The following is a 23,165-nucleotide window of genomic DNA, read 5'->3' as shown; positions in this document are numbered from 1 at the left end:
GGGAGAGTTGGGGCTGTTCAGCTTTGAGAAGAGAAGGCTTTGAGAAGACTTTAGAGCAGCCTTCCAGTGCCTGAAGGGGCTACAGGAGGGCTGGGGAGGAACAAAACCCATCCTTCTCTCTTTGAGGGAATAGGGAGGAGTTGCACAGAATAGGGCACAGCAAGGGGTTGCAAAGCTGCTGAGGGACCTGGAACATCTCTGTGAGGAGGAAAGGCTGACAGAGTTTGGGCTGTTTAGTCTAGAGAAGAGCAGCCTGAGGGAGGATCTGATCAATGCTGATTGATACTTCAAGGGTGTGTGTCAGGAGGATGGCACCAGGCTGTGTTCAGTGCCAGGGACAGGACAAGGGGTAAGGGGCACAGAGTGGAGCAGCAGAAGTTCATCTGAACAGGAGGAGGAACTTCCTCAATGGAGCAGGCTGTCCAGAGGGGTGATGGAGTCTATGGAGACATTGAAAAGCTGCCAGGATGTGTTCCTGTGTGGCCTGCCCTGGGTGTCCCTGCCCTGGCAGGGGGTTGGACTGGCTGATCTCCAGAGCTCCCTTCCAATCCTGCCATGCTGTGGCTCTGAAGAAGTGTTGCCTTTCAGAGATGATCATTGCAATACTCCTGTTCACGTTCCGGAGTGATTCACCGTGCTCACTGGCTCTTGTCTTTCCTTTGTAGATGAAATGAAGACTTTTGCAGGCCAGCAGATTGAACCTCTGTTTCAGTTCTCCTGGCTGGTGGTGTTCCTCACCCTTTTGCTCTGTGGAGGCCTGGGTTTGCTGCTGGCTTTCACTGTGGATGCCAAGCTGGGCATCGCTGTCTCGCTCAGCTTGTTGGCAGTGCTCTACATTTTCTTCAGTAAGTCTGGGTTCAGGTGAAGTTGGTGAAGGTTCTGGAAGTCAGCAGTGGCTGACAGGCATACCTTGTGATTCAGAAAAAAATACAAACTGCTTGTGGAGAAGCTAAGACCCCTTTGGAGCCTTTCTTTGTGTTTTATGTGTAACTTGTGAGAGCATTCTTGAAATAGAAGAGACAGTGATCTGCTGGGGAGAGTCCAGTGGAGGCTGTGAGGATGATGAAGGGACTGGAACATCTGTGTGATGAGGAAGGGCTGGGAGACCTGGGGCTGGTCAGCCTGGAGAAAGACGACAGAGGGGACTTCGTCAATGTCTATAAGTATCTGAAGGGTGGGGTGCAAGAGGAAGGGGCCAAGCTCTTTTCAGTGGTGTCTTGTGATAGGGCAAGAGGCAATGGACACAAACTGGAACCCAGGAAGTTCCAGCTCAACATGAGGAGAAATTTCTTTGGTGTGAGGGTGCTGGGGCCCTGGAGCAGGCTGCCCAGAGAGGTTGTGGAGTCTCCTTCTCTGAAGACTTTCCAGCCCCACCTGGCTGTGTTCCTGTGTGCCCTGCCCTGGGTGCCCTACTCTGGCAGAGGTGGTGACTGGATGATCTCCAGAGGTCCCTTCCAGCCCCTACTATTCTATGCTTCTATGTTACCTGACCACTCTCATTGTTTAGCCACAACTGTTGACTGTTCATGCAACTCCCTTTATGCAGCTCCATGCTTGTCTGCCCAAGCATCATAGTATCACAGAATGCACTGGGTTGGAAGAGACCTTTAAAGTTCATCCTGTCCAAACCCTCTACACTAAGCATGAGCACCCCCAACTACAGCAGGTTGCTTAGAGCAGCCCCTTCAAGCTTGATCTTGAATGTCTCCAGGCATGGGGCCTCCACCACTTCCAGTGTTCCACCACCCTCATGGCAAAGAACTTCCTCCTAATATCCAGTCCATTGCCCTTCCCTTGTGCCCTGCTGCAGTCACTCCATTGCTGAAAGCCCCTGGGTTGGTCAGGAAGGACGTGCCCTTAGTTCAGCCATGCTTGCTGTCTCAAATCACCTCCTGTCCTCCATGTGTCTTATCAGGGCTGCTAGGAAGATCTGTTGCATGATCTCCTGCTGGTCCTGTGAGGTGTGAAGGTTGCCTCAAATCAAGCCCTGAGGTCTCCTTTCCCTTCTGATGTTTCAGCTGTCATCTACTTCGGTGGCCGCCGAGAGGGTGAGCGGTGGAACTGGGCCTGGGTGCTGAGTGCCAGGCTGGCCAGGCACATTGGCTACCTAGAGCTGCTCCTCAAGCTCATGTTTGTCAACCCACCAGAGCTGCCAGAGCAAACCACTAAAGCTTTACCTGTCAGGTAAGAGACTCCTTTAGTTACTCTGCAGCCCATGACTGAGGCTGACTGATCCCAAGCAAGGCCTGACCTGCCTTGCTGCCTGCAGTGCTTCTCTCTCACTGATGCTTTCTGGTGAGATTTTTTTTCTTTCTCCTTTTCCCTTCTCTTCCTCTCAGCACAGCATTAGGCTGCTCCTTGAGGCTGCTTCTGCTTTACCTGAAAGTAGGAGAGGTTTTGCCTTGGGTTTGATGAGTTTGGTTGTTCTGTTGATTAGGGTCTTCTGCCTTAGCCTCAGGATGCTTTGATGTGATCTTGGTTCTTCTGGAGGCTGGGGTGGGATGTTTTATTTGGATTGGGTGCGGGGTTGTTGGGGTTTTCTATGACTTTTTGGGGGGGAGGTTGGGATCTTTTGTGCCCTTTTTTTATGTGGTTTTGTGTGTATGTGTGTGTTGGTTTTGTTTCTTTGTTTGCTTTGTTCTGGATTCTTTTTTGGGTGTTTGTTTTGGTTCCTTGGGGAAATTTGGGATTTTTTTTGAAGGGTTATTTTGGTTTTGTTGGTTTTTGGTTGTGTTTTAGGGTGTTTTGATTTTATTTTTTTTTTTTTAGCTTGGGGGGGTCATTTTAGGCAAGTAATGGTTTTTTGTTTGGTTTTGAGGGTTTTGAAGGGCTTTATTTGGTTTTTTTTAGTTGGGGCTTTTGGTTTTGTTTGATTTTTTTTTTTTAGGAATTTTTTGGAAGGGTTTTTTGTTGTTGCTTTTGGTTTTTCATTGTTGGAATTTTCCTTGTTAGGGTTTTTTGGTGGTGGTGTGGGGTTTTTTTTTGTTTTTGGTTGTTAGGTTTGGGGTTTTTTTGTAATCCTCCATAAATCTTTGAAAATAGCTTCAAATGTAATTTCAAAATGACTTTTCCATCTGCTGTTGTAGCATCATAAAGACGTTTCAGATATTTCTGTGTCTTTCCTGCTGTTATTGATAGGATCATTTTTATCTTTTTAAGAAATCAAGTTGTAGGATAGGAAGTTGATAAGAGGAGAAGAAGAAGGAGGTTGGGAACAGGAGAAGAAAACAAAAAACCACCTAGGGTTTAAATTGATTGTTTCTCATTTTATGCCACTTGAAAATAAAAACTAAACAAACTTCTAGCCAGAGATGTAGGAATATCTTTGTTTTGGTTACCAGAAAACACTTCTGAAATACATGTTTGGGTTTTTTCTCTTTCAGATTTCTGTTTACAGACTACAATAGACTCTCCAGTGTAGGTGGAGAAACTTCCTTGGCTGAGATGATTGCTACCCTCTCTGATGCCTGTGAAAGGGAATTTGGTTTCTTAGCAACGAGGCTATTTCGGGTGTTCAAGACAGAAGACACCCAAGGTTTTTATTACCTGACTGACATTGCTGATTGCTCCACTCTGCACCATTCTCAGGGGTTCTGTCTTGTACATTAGGAGCTCTTTTTAGAAACTTGGAGCCATGCAGAAATTCCTACAGAAGGGGAAACTCTTTGTGTTGTTCTGGAGAGAAAAATGCTCTCTTTTCTTTGCTCATCCTGCTCTTATTAATGCCATAAAGGGAGATCTTCTCTAAAGTACAACTTTTCAGAAGAGTCCATGCAAATTTTTGGCAGTGAGACTGGGGAGACACTGGAACAGGTTGCCCAGGGAGGCTGTGGATGCCTCTTCCCTGGAGGTGTTCAAGGCCAGGTTTGATGAGGCCTTGAGCAACCCGGACTGGTGGCATGTGTCCCTGCCCGTGGCAGGGGGTTGGAGCTGGATGTTCTTGAAGGTCCCTTCAAACCCAACCCATTCTGTGATTTACTTCCCAAAACACACTTCATGGAGAGATGTCACAGAAGGGATGGCAGTACTGACATTGAATCTGGTTCATAAAGATCATTTCCAACCAGTGTGGATTTGTTGAAATGAAGGAAATCAACTGAAGGCTAAGAGAATGTCTCCACCTCATCAATGCCAAGAGTCTTGGCATATTTAGACTCCTGTTTTCACATGATGGTGACAGGGGTCACACTGGGGTATCCTTTTGTGCAGGTTAGCTGTTGATGAGACATAGGTGACCTACAGGAAGGCTGGGGAAGGGCTGTTCAGAGGGCCTTGTAGTGGCAATGGTTTGAAAGTGGAGCAGGGCAGATTTGAGTTGGACATCAGCAGGAAGCTCTTCGCTATGAGGAACGGTTTGCCCAGAGATGCGGTGGAGGCCTCGTCCTGGAGACATTCAAGATCAGGCTTGATGTGGCCCTGAGCGACCTGCTGTAGTTGGAGCTGTCCCTGCTGAGTGCAGGGGTGTGGGACAAGATGCCCTTGGAGGGTCCCTCCTGTGATTTCCTAAGCAAGTGAAGAGGTTTTGTACTCAGCTGTGGTTTGATTTGATTGGATTTTTACATTCATTTAACGACCAACTTCTGGTCACCTAGGTAAGAAGAAGTGGAAGAAGACTTGCTGCCTGCCATCCTTCGTGATCTTCCTCTTCATCCTGTCCTGCGTGGTGTCTGCCATCGCCCTGCTGGCCGTGTTCAACGTGGAGCCAGCCAACATGACAGTGAACGTCATCCTCATCACCGTCACCTGCGTGGTCGGTGTCGCCTTCCTCCTCAACTGCCGCACCTGGTGGCAGGTGATGGACTCTGTCCTCAATTCCCAGAGGAAACGTCTGCACTGCGCTGCCTCCAGGCTGCACAAGCTGAAGAGCGAGGGCTTCATGAAGGTAACCTTCAAGGGTCTGGAAACGAAGCACCAGCCCTGCAGCCTTCCCCAGAGGGGCTGCAGCTGCAGGAGGAGCCTCTCACTGCAGGAAGGATATTGAGGTGCTGGGGCAGGTCCAGAGGAGAGCCACCAGACTGGTGAGGGGGCTGGAGGGAAAGTCTGATGAGGAAAGGCTGAGGGAGCTGGGGGTGTTCAGCCTGGAGAAGAGGAGACTTAGAGGGGACCTTATCACTCTCTACAGCTACATAAAAGGAAGTTGTAGTCAGGTGGAGGTCAGGCTTATCTCCCAGGCAACCAGTGACAGGGCAAGAGAGCATGGTATGAATCTGCACCAGGGGAGGCTTAGGTTGGATATTGGGAAGCACTTCCTCACAGAAAGGCTGATCAGGCCCTGGGGTGGACTGCCCAGGGAAGTGGTGGAGTCGCCGTCACTGGAGGTCTTTAAGAAAAGATTGGATGTGGCACTTGATGGCATGGTTTAGCTGATGTCCTGGTGTTAGGTCATAGGCTGGACTTGAAGATCTCAGAGGTCTTTTCCAGGCTCAGTGATTCTGTGATTCTGAGCCTCACAGAATGATAGAATCATAGAATAGTAGGGTTGGGAAGGACCCTATTGCCTAAACAGGGTCATCTGGAGTTAGTCACACAGGAACACTTCCAGGTAGGTTTGAAATGCTTCCAGAGATAGAGACTGCACCACCTCTCTGGGCAGCCTGCTCCAGGGCTCCACCACCCTCAACATACAGAAGTTTCTCCTCATCTTTAGATGGAACTTCCCATGCTCATTGAGTTTTCACTATCATTTGACATTCTACTTGATAGAACCCTAGAATGGCTCAGGCTGGAAGGGACCTCAGAGCTCATCTCCTCCAACCTGCCCACCATGCCCAGGGACACCTCTCAGCTAGACTCAGCTGCTCAAGGCCTCATCCAGCCTGGCCTTCAACACCCCCAGGCAGGAGGCAGCCACAGCCTCCCTGGGCAGCTTGTGCCAGACTCTCACCACCCTGGGACTGAAGAACTTCTTCAGCTCCACTCTAACCCTGCTCTGCCTCAGCTTCAAACCATTCCCCCTTGGCCTGTCTCAGACACCCTCAGGAGAAGTCTCTCTGCAGCCTTCCTTCAGGATGCCTTCAGGTCCTGGCAGGCAGCTCTGAGGTGCCCCTGGAACCTTCTCTATGCTGCACACCCCCAGCTCCCTCAGCCTGTGCTCACAGCAGAGCTGCTCCAGCCCTTAGATCATCTTTGTGGCCTCCTCTGGACTCTCTCCACAGCTCTGTGTCCTTCTTGTGCTGGGGACAGCAGAGCTGGAGGCAGTGTTGGAGGTGAGGTCTGAGCAGAGCAGAGCCCAGGGGCAGAATCCCCTCTCCTGCCCTGCTGCCCACCCTCCTCTGGCTGCAGCCCAGCACACAGCTGCCTGCTGGGCTGCATGAGGGCACTGCTGGCTCCTGGGGAGCTGCTCAGCACCCAACACTCCCAAGGCTCTTTCTCCAGAGCTACTCTTAACCCATGCTGCTGCCAGCCTGGATTTGTGCCTGGGATTAGCCCTACCCAGCTGCAGGACCTTGCACTTTGACTTGTAGAACCTCATGTGGGCCTTCACGTTTGAAAAACATCTTTGTGTTGAGAAATCTTGAGGCTGCATCACCTGAGATGGAATTCTGTAGGAAAAAGAGAAGCATGTGCTCAGCTGGGAGGCAGAGAGAAGGTTTTAGTGAACATTTTTCTCCAAAGCAATTTCTGGGGGTTAGCTGTAGGTACAAACCTGCTTTTGTTTACTCTTGAAATGCTGATTTCCAGTGCAGAAATTCTTAGGGTTTTTTTAGTTTTTAAATGACATTGTAATGGAATTTAAATACTACACTGATGTGCAATATGTGCTCCTGCTCTCCTTTTTTTGTGGGAACAGGAACTGTACCTTTTGGAAGGGATGTTTCAGCACTTCAATTTTGGATGTTTCTAAACTGTTTTTGCAATTTTCCTGGGACAGGTAGTAATCTGCAAGAGGAGTTGTATGCAGCTTGGTGAGTTTTAAGTACAGAGATGTCTCCTTCTTCTTGGATTTTCTTTTCTTTTAGGTTTTGAAATGTGAAGTGGAGCTGATGGCCAAAATGGCAAAAACCATTGACAGCTTCACTCAGAACCAGACCAGGCTCGTGGTTATCATTGATGGACTGGATGCTTGTGAACAGGACAAAGTTCTGCAGATGCTTGATACAGTGAGTTGGGTCACTTTGTACAGGTGATCTTTGCAACATCTGCATGAGTGCTGCCATCAGTTAGCTCAGATTCATAGATCTTGTGTGTGGTGGAGTGTGCATCAACATAGAATCCTAGAATGGTTTGGGTTGGGAGGGACCTCGAAAGCTCATCCAGTCCAAGCCCCCTGCAGTCAGCAGAAACATCCTCCACTAGAGCAGGTTGCCCAAAGCCTTGTCCAGCCTCACCTTGAATATCTCCAGGGCTTTGGCCTCAGCTACCTCCCTAGGTAACCTTTTGCAGTGTTCCAGCGCCCTCCAAGCTGTAATGCTAAGAGCTGTGGATTTTAAGAGTTGAGACTTAAATCTCAGCAGGACTGGACATGTCCCTGTGAAACAAACAGATGCAATTTCTTGAACAATAATTATCCTTTAGAGACAAACTTACGGTGGATAGAGGGCTTTAGTGGGCTTCTGTAGTACTTCAGCTGCAGGCTAATAAAAGACTAAATATTTGAGGGGCTTAGGTCATTACTGCATGACAGCTTCTTGGTGATGGCTGCCACTGTAACTGCCTGCTGCTGATTTGCCACTTGTGCTTCTCCTGAGTGTGGGTGAGTTGCCAACATCAGAATCACAGAATGGTAGGGATTGGGAGGGTCCTCTGGAGATCATCCAGTCCAATTCCCCTGGCCAGAGCAGGGGCACTTAGGGCAGGTCAGACAAGAATGCACCCAGATGGGGCTGGAAAGCCTCCAGAGAAGGAGACTCCACAACCTCTCTGGGGAGCCTGCTCCAAGGCTCCAGCAGCCTCACACCAAAGTTTCTCCTCATGCTGAGGTGTAACCTCCTGGGTTCCAGTTTGTGTCCATTGCTCCTTGTCCTGTCTCAGGACACCACTGAACAGAGCCTGGCCTCTACTTGCCACCCTTCAGATATTTATAGACCTTGGTCAAATCCCCTCTCAGCCTTCTCTTCTCCAGGCTCAGCAGCCCCAGGGCTCTGGTGCTGACCCCAGTGTGTATGAAGAGAAAATCCTTGCCCTGTGTTTAGCTACTCCTGGTGAGGAGGTGTAACAGGAGCTGACATCCCCCTCCCAGACAGGCAATGACCAGGCTAGCTCAGTCTGGAAGCAAATGAAAGCTGTATTTACAAGCAAAACTACAACCTATGATGCACTGCAATGACTGTGAACAAATATACACCATTCACAACATCGACAGAAAAGCACAACCAAGTCCCCTTGCTTCCCCCTCCCCTCAAGGGGCTGTGCTTCTTCCCCAGGGGGTCTCCCTGACCCCAGCCAGAAGGACTCCCCCCAAACCCCTCTGGCAGAAGGCAGAGAGTCAAGAAGCAGAGAGGCTGTCAGACTTAGCTTGTAAAGGTCAGTATGCAGGGGTGTTACCTTCAGCCAGAGAAGCAGGCAGCCAGAAGCTGAGCAAGCTGAGACTGAAGGAGCTTTGTTTTGAGTAGTGATTCTTAAACATTTCTACCTCTCCAATGGAAGGGTTTAGAATAATCATTATTTTGCTTTCTTACACCCAAGAGTGATTTATTTGCATTCTTTCACTTTCTCTGCTCGAACTTTGTGAAGAAAAATTAAAAATAAAATCTTAAAACCATCACAGGAGGTTGACATCTCTGCCCACCTCTTGGCCTCTCAGGTTTAGGACTTGAACAGAATGAGCACAAAATGTTGAGTTAGAAGTTCAAGTGATCCACAGCCTGCCACGTTGGAAGTGACCCCAGGGACCATCTGCTCCGACCTCTCTAGGTGCTGGTGCAGTTGACCTGAGCTGGCTCAGCACCCTGGCAGGCTGAGTCTGGAAGCTGCCCAGTGTGGGGGACTCCACTGCTGCCCTTGGGAGATGATTCTAGTGTCCAGCTGTGCTCATGAGGAATCATTTTCTTCTGGACTCCAGTGGAATCTCCCCAGCAGTACCTTGTCCCCATCACTCCTTATCTTTGCCGTGGGACTCCTGTCCCAAGGGAGTCTCCATCCTCCTGGTGCCACCCTTTAGGCTCTGGTCCGTGGTGGTAACGTCTCCCCTGAGCTTTCTCCTCTCCATACTGAACACCCCCAGCTCCCTCAGCCTTCCTTCCTCTGGCAGGGCTTTGTGTTTATAACCAAGGGTGCTCTCTGCCTGTCCCCAGGTGCGAGTCTTGTTTTCCAAAGGCCCTTTCATTGCCATTTTTGCAAGTGACCCTCACATCATCATCAAGGCCATCAACCAGAACCTCAACAGCGTCCTGCGGGACTCCAACATCAACGGCCACGACTACATGAGGAACATTGTCCACCTGCCTGTCTTCCTCAACAGCAGAGGCCTCAGCAATGCCAGGAAGCTGATGGTGGCTTCCACCACCAATGGGGATATTCCTTATGGAGACAGTGCAGGTGAGGCTTTGCAGGAGGAGATGAGGGACCTAAACCAGTGGGACAGAAATCTCTGGCAGGGCATTGGTAGTGGTTCATGAGCAGTCAAGTGTAGGTAGAATCACGGAGTGCACTGGGTTGGAAGGGGCTTCTAAATGTCTTGTCCAATCCACATGCAGTCAGCAGGGAGATCCCCAACTAGAGCAGGCTGCCCAGGGCCACATAATTCTGAGCTTGAATGTCTCCAGGGATGGGGCCCCAACCACCTTCCTGGGCAGCCTGTTCAGTGTCTTCCCACCCTCACTGTGCAGAACTTCCTCCTGATGTCCAACCTAGTTCTGCCCTGCTCCAGTTTCAAACCATTGCCTCTCATCCTATTCCCACAGGCCCTTCTGAACAGTCCCTCCCCAGCTGTCTTGTGGGCCTGCTTCAGATGCTGGAATGTTTCTAAGGTGCCCTTGTTGACTTTAAGATCTCCCTGGAGCCTTCTGTTCTCCAGGGTGAAGAATCCTGTTGTAAAAGAATGGAGAAAATCCCTGCTTTTTGTTTTCCTTTCCATAGGACTGCATGAAGACATTGATAGGAGAGTTTCTCAGAACAGTCTTGGAGACATGGCCAAGCTTGGTAGCAAAACTGCCCTCAACAGGCGGGTGAGAAAGAGTTTTAGACTAAATGCAGATGCTGGTGATGCCTTTTCCTCTTCTTTTTTTTCTTACTGATGTCAACTTGGAAGAATTATCAAAGCATTCTTAGGAAATGGATATCAATGATCCAGGTAGGAAAAGAGCAGTCCTGAATCAGCAGTGATCCTCTATTGAAGAGGAAGAAGTTTGCTTGCTCTCCTGAGTGCTCTTTTCCACCAGTACTCCAATTCCTCTCTCTGTGAACACTGACATGGCAGAGCACAGGGGTAGTAGCTATGATTTACCTATCCTGGAGGTCTTTTCCAACCTTAATGATTCCAGGACTGTGTAGTGTGGCCCAGTATCACAGAAGCATAGAATGGTTTGGGTTGGAAAAGGCCTGAAGATCATCCAGTCCAACCAGCAACCCAACACCACCATGGCCACTAACCCATGGCCCCAGGTGCCATGGCCACACCTTTCTGGAACACCTCCAGGGATGGGGATTCCACCTTGATCACAGGGTGCTGCAAGAAAGGGCAGTGGTTGGGCAAATCAAGGAATTTAGAACAGAATCCTAGAATGGTTTGGGTTGGAAGGGACCTCCAAGGCTCAGCCAGTCTAACCCCCTGCACTCAGCAGGGACATCCTCCACTAGATCAGGTTGCTCAGAGCCTTCTTCAGCCTCACCTGCAGGAGGTGAGGATATATCTCCAAGGATGGGGCCTCAACCACCTCCCTGGGCAACCTGCAGTGTTCCAGCAGCCTCCTGGTGCAGAACTTGTTCCTCACATCCAATCTCAATCTGCTCTGCTCTCATTTCAAACCATTGCCCCTGGTCCTGTCCCTGCAGGCCTTTGAGAACAGTCCCTCTGCAGCCTTCTTGTAGCCCCTTCAGGTACTGGCAGGCTGCTCTAAGGTGTCCCTGGAGCCTTCTCCAGGCTGAACAACCCCAGCTCCCTCAGCCTGTACTCATAGCAGAGGTAGTAGGATATCATAGTACTAAGACTTCTGTTGGAACATGTCCACTTTCTTTCCTCCTTCCTGCTTTGTTTTCCCATCTTGCTGTAAAATCAGCAGAAGGCTGAACAGAGCTCTCTGGGGTGTAGTGAAAAGCAAGGCAGAAGCTGAGAATTCTGAGGTGGTTTGTAAGCTGCTGTATGTAGAGATTGGAGGAGTTGTAGCAGAGGAACCTGATGTTCATTTTGATTTCAAATGTCATTAGCAAATGGATGGACATTAATTATAGAGTCAGCAGGAAACAGAATCATAGACTCATGGAATGGGTTGGGTTGGAAGGGACCTGCAAGATCATCCAGCTCCAAGCCTCTGCCATGGGCAAGGACACCTCCCACCAGCCCAGGTTGCTCAAGGCCTCATCCAGCCTGGCCTTGAACACCTCCAGGCAGGGGACATCCATAAGCTCCCTGAGCAACCTGAGTGCTGGCAGTGCTGAAATGAGGAAGCTTTTTAGAAGGCATCTCACTGTGTGTCTCTTTTGGCCTCTCCAGAATGGGCATGGATATTAAATGTACAGCTCTTGCCAGTTCTTAGCTCAGATGGAAATCATCTCCAGCTGCTACCCAGCTAGAGCAGAGTTAAATTCTAGTGAATGTTTTAACTGTTTCACAGAGACTGACTGACAGAGGTTCTTGTTTTACAACCAAGTGAAACTGAAAGTACTTCACAGAAAAAGTTTTTTTGTGCTGATTCCTTGCTCTTTTGTGCCCTTCTCAGGATACTTACCGCAGGCGCCAGATGCAGCGCACCATCACCCGCCAGATGTCCTTTGATTTGACCAAGCTGTTGGTGACAGAGGACTGGTTCAGTGATATCAGTCCCCAGACCATGAGAAGGCTGCTAAATATTGTTTCTGTGACAGGTGAGGGTGGGGTCCTTGGGCTGGTTGTAGTTAGACCACAAGCCGCTGGAGTCAGACTTCTTGGTGTGTAATTTATGTGTGGCAAGTTAGCCCTGAGCTGATTTCCATAGAATCACAGAATGGGGCAGGTTGGAAGGGACCTCAAGAGACCTCCCTGACATGGGCAGGGACACCTCTCAACTAGAGGAACCCAGGAAGTTTCACTTGAACTTAGGGAGAAACTTGTTTGGTGTGAGGGTGCCTGAGCCCTGGAGCAGGCTGCCCAGAGAGGTTGTGGAGTCTCCTTTTCTGGAGACCTTCAAACCCACCTGGACACTGTGATGCTGTGCGGCCTGGTGACCCTACTTCAGCAGGATCAGGATCAGCAGGATTGGCCTGGATGGACTTCAGAGGTCTCTTGCAACCCTCACTTTTTGTGATTTCTTTTTCCCGTGTTCTATTAGGTCGCTTACTGAGAGCTAATCAGATCTCCTTCAACTGGGACAGACTGGCCAGCTGGATCAACCTGACAGAGCAGTGGCCCTACAGAACATCCTGGCTCATCCTGCACCTGGAAGAGACTGAAGGTGTCCCAGATCAGCTGACTTTAAAAGCCATCTATGAGAGGTGGGTATGCACTTCACTCAATCAGTGAGCAGTGGTAGTGCTGACAGTAACACAGCTTCCAAACAGCTGCCAGGCTGCAATCTGAGTTTCCTACACTCTCACTTCCTTCTGTTAGCTGTTGGAACCTTCTACATGATTTTTGTTGCTGTCCAGGGCACCCTGTGTGCTAGGAACAGGATCATACAGAATCCTTTCACAGACAGCTAGCTCTGCTTCTGTCTCTTGATGGAATTTTCGTCTCTTTTGGCCAAACTAGAAGTTGGATTATTACCCTAGTTAGAAATCTCAACTTCACTGTTAAAGATATCTGAAGGTTTGGTGCTCAGCAGGTGTGCTGCAGGCTGTGGCTCTGCCTTTTGCTGCAAGTAAGGCACATGAAAGTGCAGCTTGAGTTCCTTCATTGAAGGTAGAAGCTGCTGTCCAGCAGAACTGCCAAGGTGTTGCAGCTGAGAGCAGATGGTCCCTGTGCTGACCATGGAAAGGCCTCTCCACAGCCTCTCTGGGACTCTTTGAACTGTTCTGGAGAAGAGAAGGCTCTGAGGAGACCTTTTTGTGGCCTTCCAGTATCTGAAGGGAGCTCCAAGAAAGCTGGGGAGGGACTTCTGAGGGTGTCAGGGAATTATAGGACTTGGGGGGATGGAGCAAAACTAGAAGTGGGGAGATTCAGATTGGATGTTAGGAAGAAATTCTTCCCCATGAGGGTGGTGAGACACTGGCACAGGTTGCCCAGGGAGGTGGTGGAAGCCTCATCCCTGGAGGTTTTTGCAGCCAGGCTGGATGTGGCTGTGAGCAACCTGCTGTGGTGTGAGGTGTCCCTGCCCATGGCAGGGGGATTGGAACTGGCTGAGCCTTGAGGTCCCTTCCAACCTTGACAGTTCTGTGATTCTGATTCTCTGGGATTGTCTAATGCTCTCAAAATGCTGTTTTCTCCCAAAGAATCCTGTCTCTGTCATTACTTGGCTGCAGTATCAATTTGTGTATGGGTTCACAGAGGAGAATTTACTTCAGTTCCTCTTGTACAACTTCACCTCCTGTTTCCCAAGCTCTTCTTTCTTACAGACCAGCTCTTACCTTTGCAATCTCATGAACAGATAACAGGTTTTGATGCTTTCATAGAATGGTTTGGGTTGGAAGGGACCTCCAGTGCTCATCCAGTCCAACCCTTCTGCAGTCAGCAGGGACATCCTCCACCAGATCAGGCTGCTCAGAGCCTCCTCCAGCCTGATCCTGAAGATGGAGCCTCAACCACCTCCCTGGGCAACCTGCTGCAGTGTTCCAGCAGCCTCCTGGTGCAGAACTTGTTCCTCACATCCAATCTCAATCTGCTCTGCTTTCATTTCAAACCATTGCCCCTGGTCCTGTCCCTGCAGGCCTTTGAGAACAGTCCCTCTGCAGCCTTCTTGTAGCCCCTTCAGGTACTGAAGGCTACTGTTACGTCTCCCTGGATGGAGTTGGTGTTGTTTCTTCCCTGCCTTTTATTCTGCAGGGAGATTGGATTTATAAGTATTGATTTGTTCTATAGTAATTTCTATTTAATACAGAACAGGAGCAGGAATACAATTTTCATATTCTTGACTAGTTTGTGCCCAGCTGCTTTTTGTTGTCAGAGCACAAATTCTTCTCTGCTTTTTGCTGCATTTCTGAGTTCTGTGTGGGGAGAGCAGCCTGTTTAGACATCATGCTTGGGTGGAAGGAGTCTTGTAGGTTCTGTGTGAAGTGTAGGAGTTCTACAGTCCATGGTGTTCTCCACAGAAGGAAGAACACTTTGATACTGTAGTTACTTTTCCAGCTTTTAAAGTATCATGTTGAAAAGCTGTGTATCACCAGGGTCTGTTACAGGGAGAACTCTCTGGTGCCTTCCTCCCAGCTGCTGACTCTGCAGGCCACAGGGTTGCTGCAGTGGATTCATAGAATCACAGAACAGTTTGGGTTGGAAGGAACCTTAAAGATCATCCAGCTCCACAACCCTGCCATGGGCAGGGACACCTCCCACCAGCCCAGGTTGCTCAAGGCCTCATCCAGCCTGGCCTTGAACACCTCCAGGGAGGGGACATCCACAGCCTCCCTGGGCAACCTGTTCCAGTGTCTCCCCAGCCTCACTGGCAAGAATTTCTTCCTCATCTCCAGTCTCAGTCTCCCCTCTCCCAGGTCAAAGCCATTGTCCCTTGTCCTGGCACTACCAGCCCTTCTCAAAAGTCCCTCCCCAGCTCTCCTGCAGCTCATTCAGGTTCTGGAAGGCTGCTCTGAGGTCTCCCTGGAGCCTTCTCCAGGCTGAGCAGCCCCAGGTCTCCCAGCCTGTCCCCACAGGGGAGGTGTTAGAGGTGCCTTCAACTCAAGAGTTCCCCTCAGGTGCACATGTAGTGCCCTGCATGACAAGTGGCAGTAAAAACTGTGCTGTTCTGCTGTGTTTTGGGTGCAGTTTGTGCCCAGCTCTGCTGTGGGTGCCAGCTGAAGGTGGCACCAGTAGATGGCACCAGCGGAATGACTGTGTCAGTCCAGCAGGGCCCTGACGGCTCTCTGCTGGCTGCCTTGGCACAGTCCACATCCCTGTTCCACATCACTCATCTGTTTCACTACAGACTTCGGGGTTTGGTGTTTCAAAGAACAGACAAAAGAGGCTCAGAGAATGGTTTCAGTTGGAAAAGACCTTGAAGATCATTGAGTCCAACTGTTTCCTAACTCTGCCAAGTAATGCTCTCACCACATGCAAAAACTGTAGTAAAACTGAGAACCACCAAGTGGTTGAGCATTAAGGGATGAAAGAATAAACCCAGGCTGTAGTGAATGTCCCTCTGGGTGTGCATTATTTATGGCATCTCCGTGGTTTGCCTCCAGAACATCACTGCCAGGAGTTCTCTGAACTCTACAGACAAGCTCTGCAATGAAGATGCACAGGTCTGGGGAGGAGCAGCTGAGGGAGCTGGGGTTGTTCAGGCTGGAGAAAAAGAGGTGGAGAAGAGACCTCTTGGCTCTCTACAACTCCCTGATAGGAGACTGGAGCCAGGTGTACCATCAGAGTACATCTCCAGTACATGGATGGAGTCTACAAGAGATCTGGGGAGGGACTTTTGACAAGGACCAGGAGCAGTGGCTTCTAAGAAGCTGGAAGCTGCTTTACCCTTCTCTGGACCTCTCCAGCCCCTCAATGCCCTTCTTGGAGTGAAAGGCCCAAAACTCATCCCAGGACTCCAAGGTTTAGCCTCCCCAGTGCTGAGTCCAGGGGGACAATCCCTGCCCTGCTCCTGCTGCCCACACCATTGCTGATCCAGGCCAGGCTGCTGGTGCCCTTCTTGGTGCCCTGGGTACAATGCTGGCTCAGGTTCATCTTCACCAGCTCTGTTGCAGATCCAGGTCACAGTGGCTGTAGGTACCATAACATCCAGGTGGAAATAACCTCCTCCAGACTCCTGCTAAAATGGTTACAGGCTGGAAATCTGCACTCAGGAAAGAAAAATCACCAATCAGTGCTTTGGAAGAAAATCAAAGACCTGTGCTAGCAGGTCAGAGAACCCCAGAACGAGTCTGTGGGAGTCTATGAGAGTTGTGAGCACAGCCATGGGAAGAAGGGAGGGCCTGTGTTCCATAGATGGGGGATGTGGCTACATTCTGAACACTGAGCTCTGGTCAGCACACTGCACAAAGCTTGTAACAAAGTAGAAAAGATACTCAGGAGGGTGAGGGGAGCCCTGGTATCACTTCAGCCTTTGCTCTGAGTATCATCACAGCCCAGTTTCCCATGCTGAGGAGTCTCAGTTCTGCTTCAATACTTTCCCCTCTCTTTTTTGGATTCTCAGGTGCTCCTGAGTCTAAGGCAATGGAGAATGTCAGTGTTTGCTCACTTCTAGATGTCAGTTCACTTCCAGCACTGCTCTGTGGTGGTGGTTGCTTTTCTCACAGTCTCTTTGTGCTGTTACCCCTCTCTGGAAGCAGCCACAGAAATAGTTACTTGTCATAATGGGTACCAGAGAAATACTTAATCTCAGGTTATTGAATCACTCAGTCCAACCATTCTCTAACTCTGCCAAGGCTGGGGCTGAACCATGGCCCTCAGCACCACATCTCTGCCTCTTTCAAACACCTCCAGGGATGGGGATTCAGCCACCCCCCTGGGAAGCCTGTGCCAGGCTTGGAGAACCTTTCAATGAAGGAGTTTCTTGTAATGTCCAACCTAAACCTCCTCTGGTGCAACTTGAGGCAATTTCCCCTTCTATCACTTTTGACTAGGGAGCAGAGCTCAACCCCCACCTGGCTGCAGCCTCCTCTCAGGAGCTGTAGAGAGCAATGAGGTCTCCCTCAGCTTCCTCTCCTCCACACTAAACACCCCCAGCTCCCTCAGCTGCTCCTCCCCAGCCCTGTTCTTCACACCCTTCCCCAGCTTGGTTGCCCTTCTCTGGACCTGCTCCACCCCTCAGTGTCCTTCTTGCAGTGAGGGTCCCAAAACTGAAGCCAGCAGTCAAGATGTGGTCTTGAGTGAGAGAAACTCCTCTCCTGTTTCTCTGCTTTAAGTTCTCAGACTAAGGTGGTACCAAGGGATGCAGCTGGCAGTGAAGCAGCAGCTGGTTACCTTAGGCTGGGGTTTTAGTGTGGATTTCTTGGTGCTGCTGAGCTCAGCTCGTGTGTGATACCCTCCTGTGAAGGCAGGCAGGAAACCACTCAGGCAGCTTCAACTCTTTTGCTCTTTCAGACACTTGACTATTTCTACTTCATTGTTTACTACTTCACTTTAAGAAAGTGTATTTACAGCATCCTAAAAATACCAGCCAAGTTCTAAATGCTGGGAAATTATTTTATTAAACTGATTTCATTAAAAAAAAATATAAAATCAGAAAATAGTTTTCTGTAGCACTAGTAGTAAAATTGATTATTGTTTTCCCTCCATATAAAGGCTCATTTATTTTTATAGCAATTTGATGACACATCTGCTTGCTTGATTCAGCTGAAAAAAAAAGGAAATGGTTGGTTCTTAGTTGTTTTGTAAAATTGCTTTGTTAAATTATTTTGCAAATGGCTCAACTTTTAACAAATTACATTTGATACCAACACTGGGAAGCAATTGCAGCTAATTAAGTAGCTCCTTCTCCAAACCACTGCAACATTAAGATGACAAACTGTTCATTCAGGATTATTTTAATTGGGACAATTATTGTCATTTTGTTGCAATTATGTGTTGAGCTAAAAGCTTTTGTCTAAATTATTGGAGAGGGTTTCTTCCTCTTTTTTTTGTTAATATACATGAGTAAGAAAAAAAGAAGTAAAATAAAACCTGAAGATAAGCTTTATCTGGTTACTTTTTATGGCAGGGCCTCACACAAGGAACTATTCAAGTGTTTTTCTCCAAAAGTATGTTCCATGTTTTCAGCAAACCTCCAGCACTGTACCAAAAAAAAAAAAAACAAAACAAAAGCCAAACACCAAAAAAACAACAAATCAAAGTAGGCACAGATCCAGGCTGGGTGCAGAGTGAGTTGGAAGCAGCCCTGAAGAAAAAGAGCCTTGGGGATGGTGGTTGCTGAGCAGCTCCCCAGGAGCCAGCAGTGCCCTCCTGCAGCCCAGCAGGCAGCTGTGTGCTGGGCTGCAGCCAGAGGAGTGTGGGCAGCAGGGCAGGAGAGGGGATTCTGTCCCTGGGCTCTGCTCTGCTCAGACCTCACCTCCAATCCTGCCTCCAGCTCTGGTGTCCCCAGCAGGAGGGCACAGAGTTGCTGGAGAGAGTCCAGAGGAGGCCACAAAGATGATCCAAGGGCTGGAGCAGCTCTGCTGTGAGCACAGGCTGAGGGAGCTGGGGGTGTGCAGCCTGCAGAGGAGAAGGCTCCAGGGGCACCTTAGAGCTGCCTGCCAGGACCTGAAGGGATCCTGCAGGAAGGCTGCAGAGAGACTTTTCCTGAGGGTGTCTGAGACAGGCCAAGGGGGAATGGTTTGCAGCTAAGGCAGAGCAGGGTTAGAGTGGAGCTGAGGAAGAAGTTCTTCAGTCCCAGGGTGGTGAGACTCTGGCACAGGCTGCCCAGGGAGGCTGTGGCTGCCTCCTGCCTGGGGGTGTTCAAGGCCAGGCTGGATGAGGCCTTGAGCAACTGAGTCTAGCTGAGAGGTGTCCCTGGGCATGGCAGGAGGTTGGAGCAGAGGAGCTCTGAGGTCCCTTCCAAGCTGAACCATTCTGGGATTCTCTGAAATGGAACATGATGGTGTGAACTGTTAAGTTTGCTGGCAAGTTAGGAAGTTAATTCCAGTTCTGACACTGTTTAAGTACTTTTTAATCAAAAGGGTGAAAGGAACTCAGAGGGATTTGCCTGCTGTACAAAATCTCTTGATGTATTAATGTAAGAGGTGCACCTTTTTAGTGATTAGAGAAATGAAAAAGCTGGAGAAGAAGCCACAGTCAGTGCTGGCCTCATAAAGGTTCTCTGCAATCATCTTTTGGCCAGGCCAGGTTGAGGTAAATCACTCCCTTAAAGCAGATAATTTAATATTTGGTGGACCTCATAGTGAGGCTTTTTTTCCCTAAATCTTTAACCTGCCTTTTTGTTTTGCACTTTCCCTTTATTACTCCCTACTTAAGATGCAGGGTACATAATTATTCTTCTTACTGTGCTAATAATGTGCTCTGGGAGTGAAAAGGCAGCATGCTGCTTGAGTGGGAGCTGCTTGTTGCCCAAACTATCTGCTAAATAGGACCTACATGAGGCAAGGCATGAAAGAGAAGAGAGGAGAGTACCCAGAGGACATGAAGGAGGGGATTTGTACCCCTCTGCTTTGCTCCAGTGAGACCCCACCTTCAGCATTGCATCTGATTCTGGTGTTCCTAGCACAAGAAAGTCATGGAGCTGCTGAAGAGGGTCCAGAGGCCATGAAGATGATCACAGGCTGGGGGCAGGCTGAGAGAGTTGGGGCTCTTCAGCCTGGAGAAGAGAAGGCTCCAGGGAGACCTTAGCACAGCCTTCCAGTACCTGAAAGGGCTCCAGGGGAGCTGGAGAGGGACTTGTGAGAAGGGCTGAGGGACAATGGCTTGAGCTGGGGTAGGGGAGGTTGAGAATGGAGATGAGGAAGAAATTCTTTGCAGTGAGGGTGAGGACACACTGGCACAGGTTGCCCAGGGAGGCTGTGGATGCCTCTTCCCTGGAGGTGTTCAAGGCCAGGCTGGATGAGGCCTTGAGCAACCTGAGCTGGTGGGAGGTGTCCCTGCCCATGACAGGGGGTTGGAACTGGATGACCTTTAAGGTCTCCTCCAACCCAATCCATTCTGTGATTCCATGACAAGTAAGAAGAAAACTTGGCTGAAAAGGTAAAAGGGAGAGAAAAAGGAGTGGGGCCAGACTGGTCAGAACAACAGAGGAGTTGTTTCAGCTTGTTTCAGTCACATTCATCCCACAGAGCAATCAGAGCTCTGAGCTGTTCTCCAGATCGTTTCCAGTGCTCACAGCACAGGTACTGTGTGTTGATGTCAGCTCTAAAACACACTGCTTGGTATGTTTGAAAGCCTTCCACACACCACTGAGTGATGCTGGTTTAGAATGACAGCACCAAAGCATTCATATTAGCAACACTAGAAACAACTCCAGGGCAGAAAAGTGATTCTTGAGGGAGAGACTCTCTGCACAACACCATAAAGTCACTGTGGAACTGATGTTCAGCCCCAAGCTCCTGCTCCTCTCTTCTGCCCTGCTGAGGCCACATCTGGAATATTGTGTCCAGTTCTGGGCCCCTCAGGTCAAGAAGGACCTCAGAGAACTGCTTGAGAGAGTCCATCTCAGAGGCACAGAGCTGCTGCAGGCAGTGGAACATCTCCTGTGAGGCCAGGCTGAGGGAGCTGGGGCTGGGAGCAGAGGAGCCTGAGGGCTGCCCTCATGGCTGGGGATAAAGATGTGCAGGGCTGGAGCCAGGCTCTGCTCAGGGATGTCCAAGGACAGCACAAGGGTCACTGGGGGCAAGCTGGAGCAGAGGAGGTGCCACAGGAACAGAAGGGAAACCTTTGTCCCTGTGAGGCTGCTGGAGCCTGGAGCAGGCTGTCCAGAGAGGTTGTGAAGTCTCCTTCCATGGAGAGCTTCCAACCCCACCTGGATGTGTTCTGTGTGCCCTGCCCTGGGTGACTCTGCTCTGGCAGGGGGGTTGGACTCAATGATCTCTGGAGGTCCCTTCCAACCCCTAGCATTCTGTGATGCTGTGACTGCAGCCTTGCTGTCTTTCACTGGTGTGAGTGAGCTTGCTGAGCTTGTCACTGGTGAGGCAGCATCACCCTCTTCCTCACAAAGCAGCTCTTAGCACTCTGACTCTTCTGTGCTCCTCTCACTGCATCTCCACTGATATGTTCTAAATCCTTTTTGCCTTCTGCAGCTCAAGCAGCACTGCAAAGGTGGGGATGAGCACAGGCCCTTGTAACTTACTAACACTTTTTTAATTGGGAAGGAATGCTGAGGCAGGGAGCACTCTGTGAGCTGGATCAAACCAGACCTGTTGGATATGGCTCAGTGATGGTGCATGATGGAATCAGAATGCTAGGGGTTTGTGTCGGTGTGAGCTGAAATTCCCCCCCCACCAACAATAACCAGGCTAGCTCAGTCTGGAAGCAAATGAAGGCTGTATTTACAAGCAGAGTCTAAAATCTACAATGAAATGCAATGAATATGTACAAATATACAAAATTCACAACATTCACAAATATATACAATCAACAGAAAAAGCACAATCGATCTCCCTTTGCTTCCCCCCAAGGGGACCCTGCCAAAGGGGGCCTCCCTCTCCCAGGAGCTTCCCCCCAGACCCCCCTGGACAGAGAAGCAGAGTTAGTTAAGCAGAAAGTTGTTAACTTAGCTGCCAAGGTCAGTGTGTTATCTTCAGCCAGAAGAGAAGAAGAAACAGCAGCCAGACAGCCCAGCAACTGCCCCCACTGCCGAACGCAGAATGTGCAGAGTGCCTACTTTGTTTTGGGTAATAGTTCTTAAACATTTCTATCTATCCAATGGAAGTGTTTAGAACAATCGTTATTTTGCTTTCTTACACCCAATAGTGACCTATTTACATTCTTTCACTTTCTCTGTTCTGAACTTTGCAAGGAAAAATTAAAAAGACAGTTTCAAACCATCACAGTCCACCCCTTCTAAACAATTCCATTGGCTGCTACTATCATTTATCTAATCTAAAATAATATCTACAACAATAGGTGAATAAAGACCATAGTCCATTCCGGCTATTTCAGATGTAGATGATTCAAAAGAGTCAAATCACAGGAAAAACAGCAAACAGCTTGTTTCCTCGCAGATGGAGCGAAGAAAGGAACAGGGACTCTCAGGTGACTCAGGGCTCTCAGGGTTCGTGCACCGTAGATCTCATGAACTCTCCTCTTGGGCGCGATGCTGTATCTGCACAACACTCTGAATTTAACCTCTCTCAGCCAAAGTTAGATTTCTTTGTGGAATACACTGAATTTCACCATTTTCTTGCATCACCCAATAGGTGTGACCAGGACCTTCAGCAGAAACCACCCCTCGGACAGGTTTGGCCTCTCCTGAAGGAGAAAATACCCAAACAGTTTTGCCTAACAGATTCTTTTCTCTGATAACAGGAACTCTATCACCTTCTTCCTTTCGCAACAAATCTGATTGGGCAGGTCCAGCTCGATTCACTGAACATCTGCTATTCACTAACCAGGTTGCTTGTGCTAAATGTTTCTCCCAGTTTTTCAAAGATCCACCCCCCATGGCTTTGAGAGTGGTTTTCAGCAAACCGTTGTAGCGTTCGATCTTCCCTGCAGCTGGTGCATAGTAGGGAATGTGGAATATCCACTCGATGCCGTGCTCTTTGGCCCAGTTTTTTACAAGATTGTTCTTGAAATGAGTTCCGTTGTCCGACTCAATCCTCTCTGGAGTTCCGTGTCTCCACAGGATTTGTCTTTCCAGACCAAGAATGGTGTTACGTGCAGTTGCATGAGGAACTGGATAAGTTTCCAGCCATCCAGTGCTTGCCTCTACCATAGTCAGCACATACTGCTTACCAGATGGAGAACGAGGTAGAGTGATGTAGTCAATCTGCCAGGCTTCACCATACTTGTACTTGGACCATCGGTCACCGTACCACAAGGGCTTGATCCGCTTTGCCTGCTTAATAGCAGCACAAATGTCACAGTCATGGATGACTTGTGTGATAGCATCCATGGAAATGTCAATGGATCTGTCACGAGCCCATCGGTAGGTTGCATCTCTGCCTTGATGTCCTGACGAGTCATGGGCCCACCGAGCTAAGAACAGCTCACCTCGGTGTTTCCAGTCAAGATCAGGATCAAGATCAGAGTTTGTGTCCACTTGGGAAACTCTTGCAGCTCGATCTGCCTGATGGTTGTGTTGTTGTTCCTCTGTAGCTTTGCTCTTAGGAATGTGAGCATCGATGTGTCTCACTTTCACTGGGATTCTCTCAATGCGAGCAGCAATGTCTTGCCACAGATCTGCAGCCCAGATAGGCTTTCCTTTCCTCTGCCAGCCATTCTTCTTCCAGTCTTTCAGCCAACCCCACAAGGCATTGGCTACCATCCATGAGTCGGTGTAGAGATAAAGCTTTGGCCATCTCTCACGTTCAGCTATGTTAAGAGCTAGCTGAACAGCTTTTACCTCTGCGAA

At 49.3% G+C, this 23,165-nt stretch overlaps 1 protein-coding gene across 5 annotated transcripts in view; it reads left to right on the top strand.

The window, feature by feature from the left end:
- Positions 1–23,165, top strand: part of KIDINS220 (kinase D interacting substrate 220) — a 61,844-nt gene that overhangs the window by 12,495 nt on the left and 26,184 nt on the right. For all 5 annotated transcript variants that reach the window (XM_054383352.1, XM_054383350.1, XM_054383349.1 and 2 more), the window contains exons 13-21: positions 666–845; positions 2,019–2,184; positions 3,384–3,535; positions 4,593–4,882; positions 6,960–7,100; positions 9,234–9,477; positions 10,018–10,106; positions 11,817–11,961; positions 12,405–12,567. In XM_054383352.1, coding sequence (XP_054239327.1) covers positions 666–845; positions 2,019–2,184; positions 3,384–3,535; positions 4,593–4,882; positions 6,960–7,100; positions 9,234–9,477; positions 10,018–10,106; positions 11,817–11,961; positions 12,405–12,567 — 1,570 coding nt within the window. The remainder of the gene's footprint in view (positions 1–665; positions 846–2,018; positions 2,185–3,383; positions 3,536–4,592; positions 4,883–6,959; positions 7,101–9,233; positions 9,478–10,017; positions 10,107–11,816; positions 11,962–12,404; positions 12,568–23,165) is intronic.

The sequence above is a fragment of the Indicator indicator genome, chromosome 9 (genome assembly GCF_027791375.1).
Source record: "Indicator indicator isolate 239-I01 chromosome 9, UM_Iind_1.1, whole genome shotgun sequence".
NCBI lineage: Eukaryota > Metazoa > Chordata > Aves > Piciformes > Indicatoridae > Indicator > Indicator indicator.
Note: the sequence above shows the minus strand (reverse complement) of the source record. Positions and strands in the feature narration are given on the sequence as shown.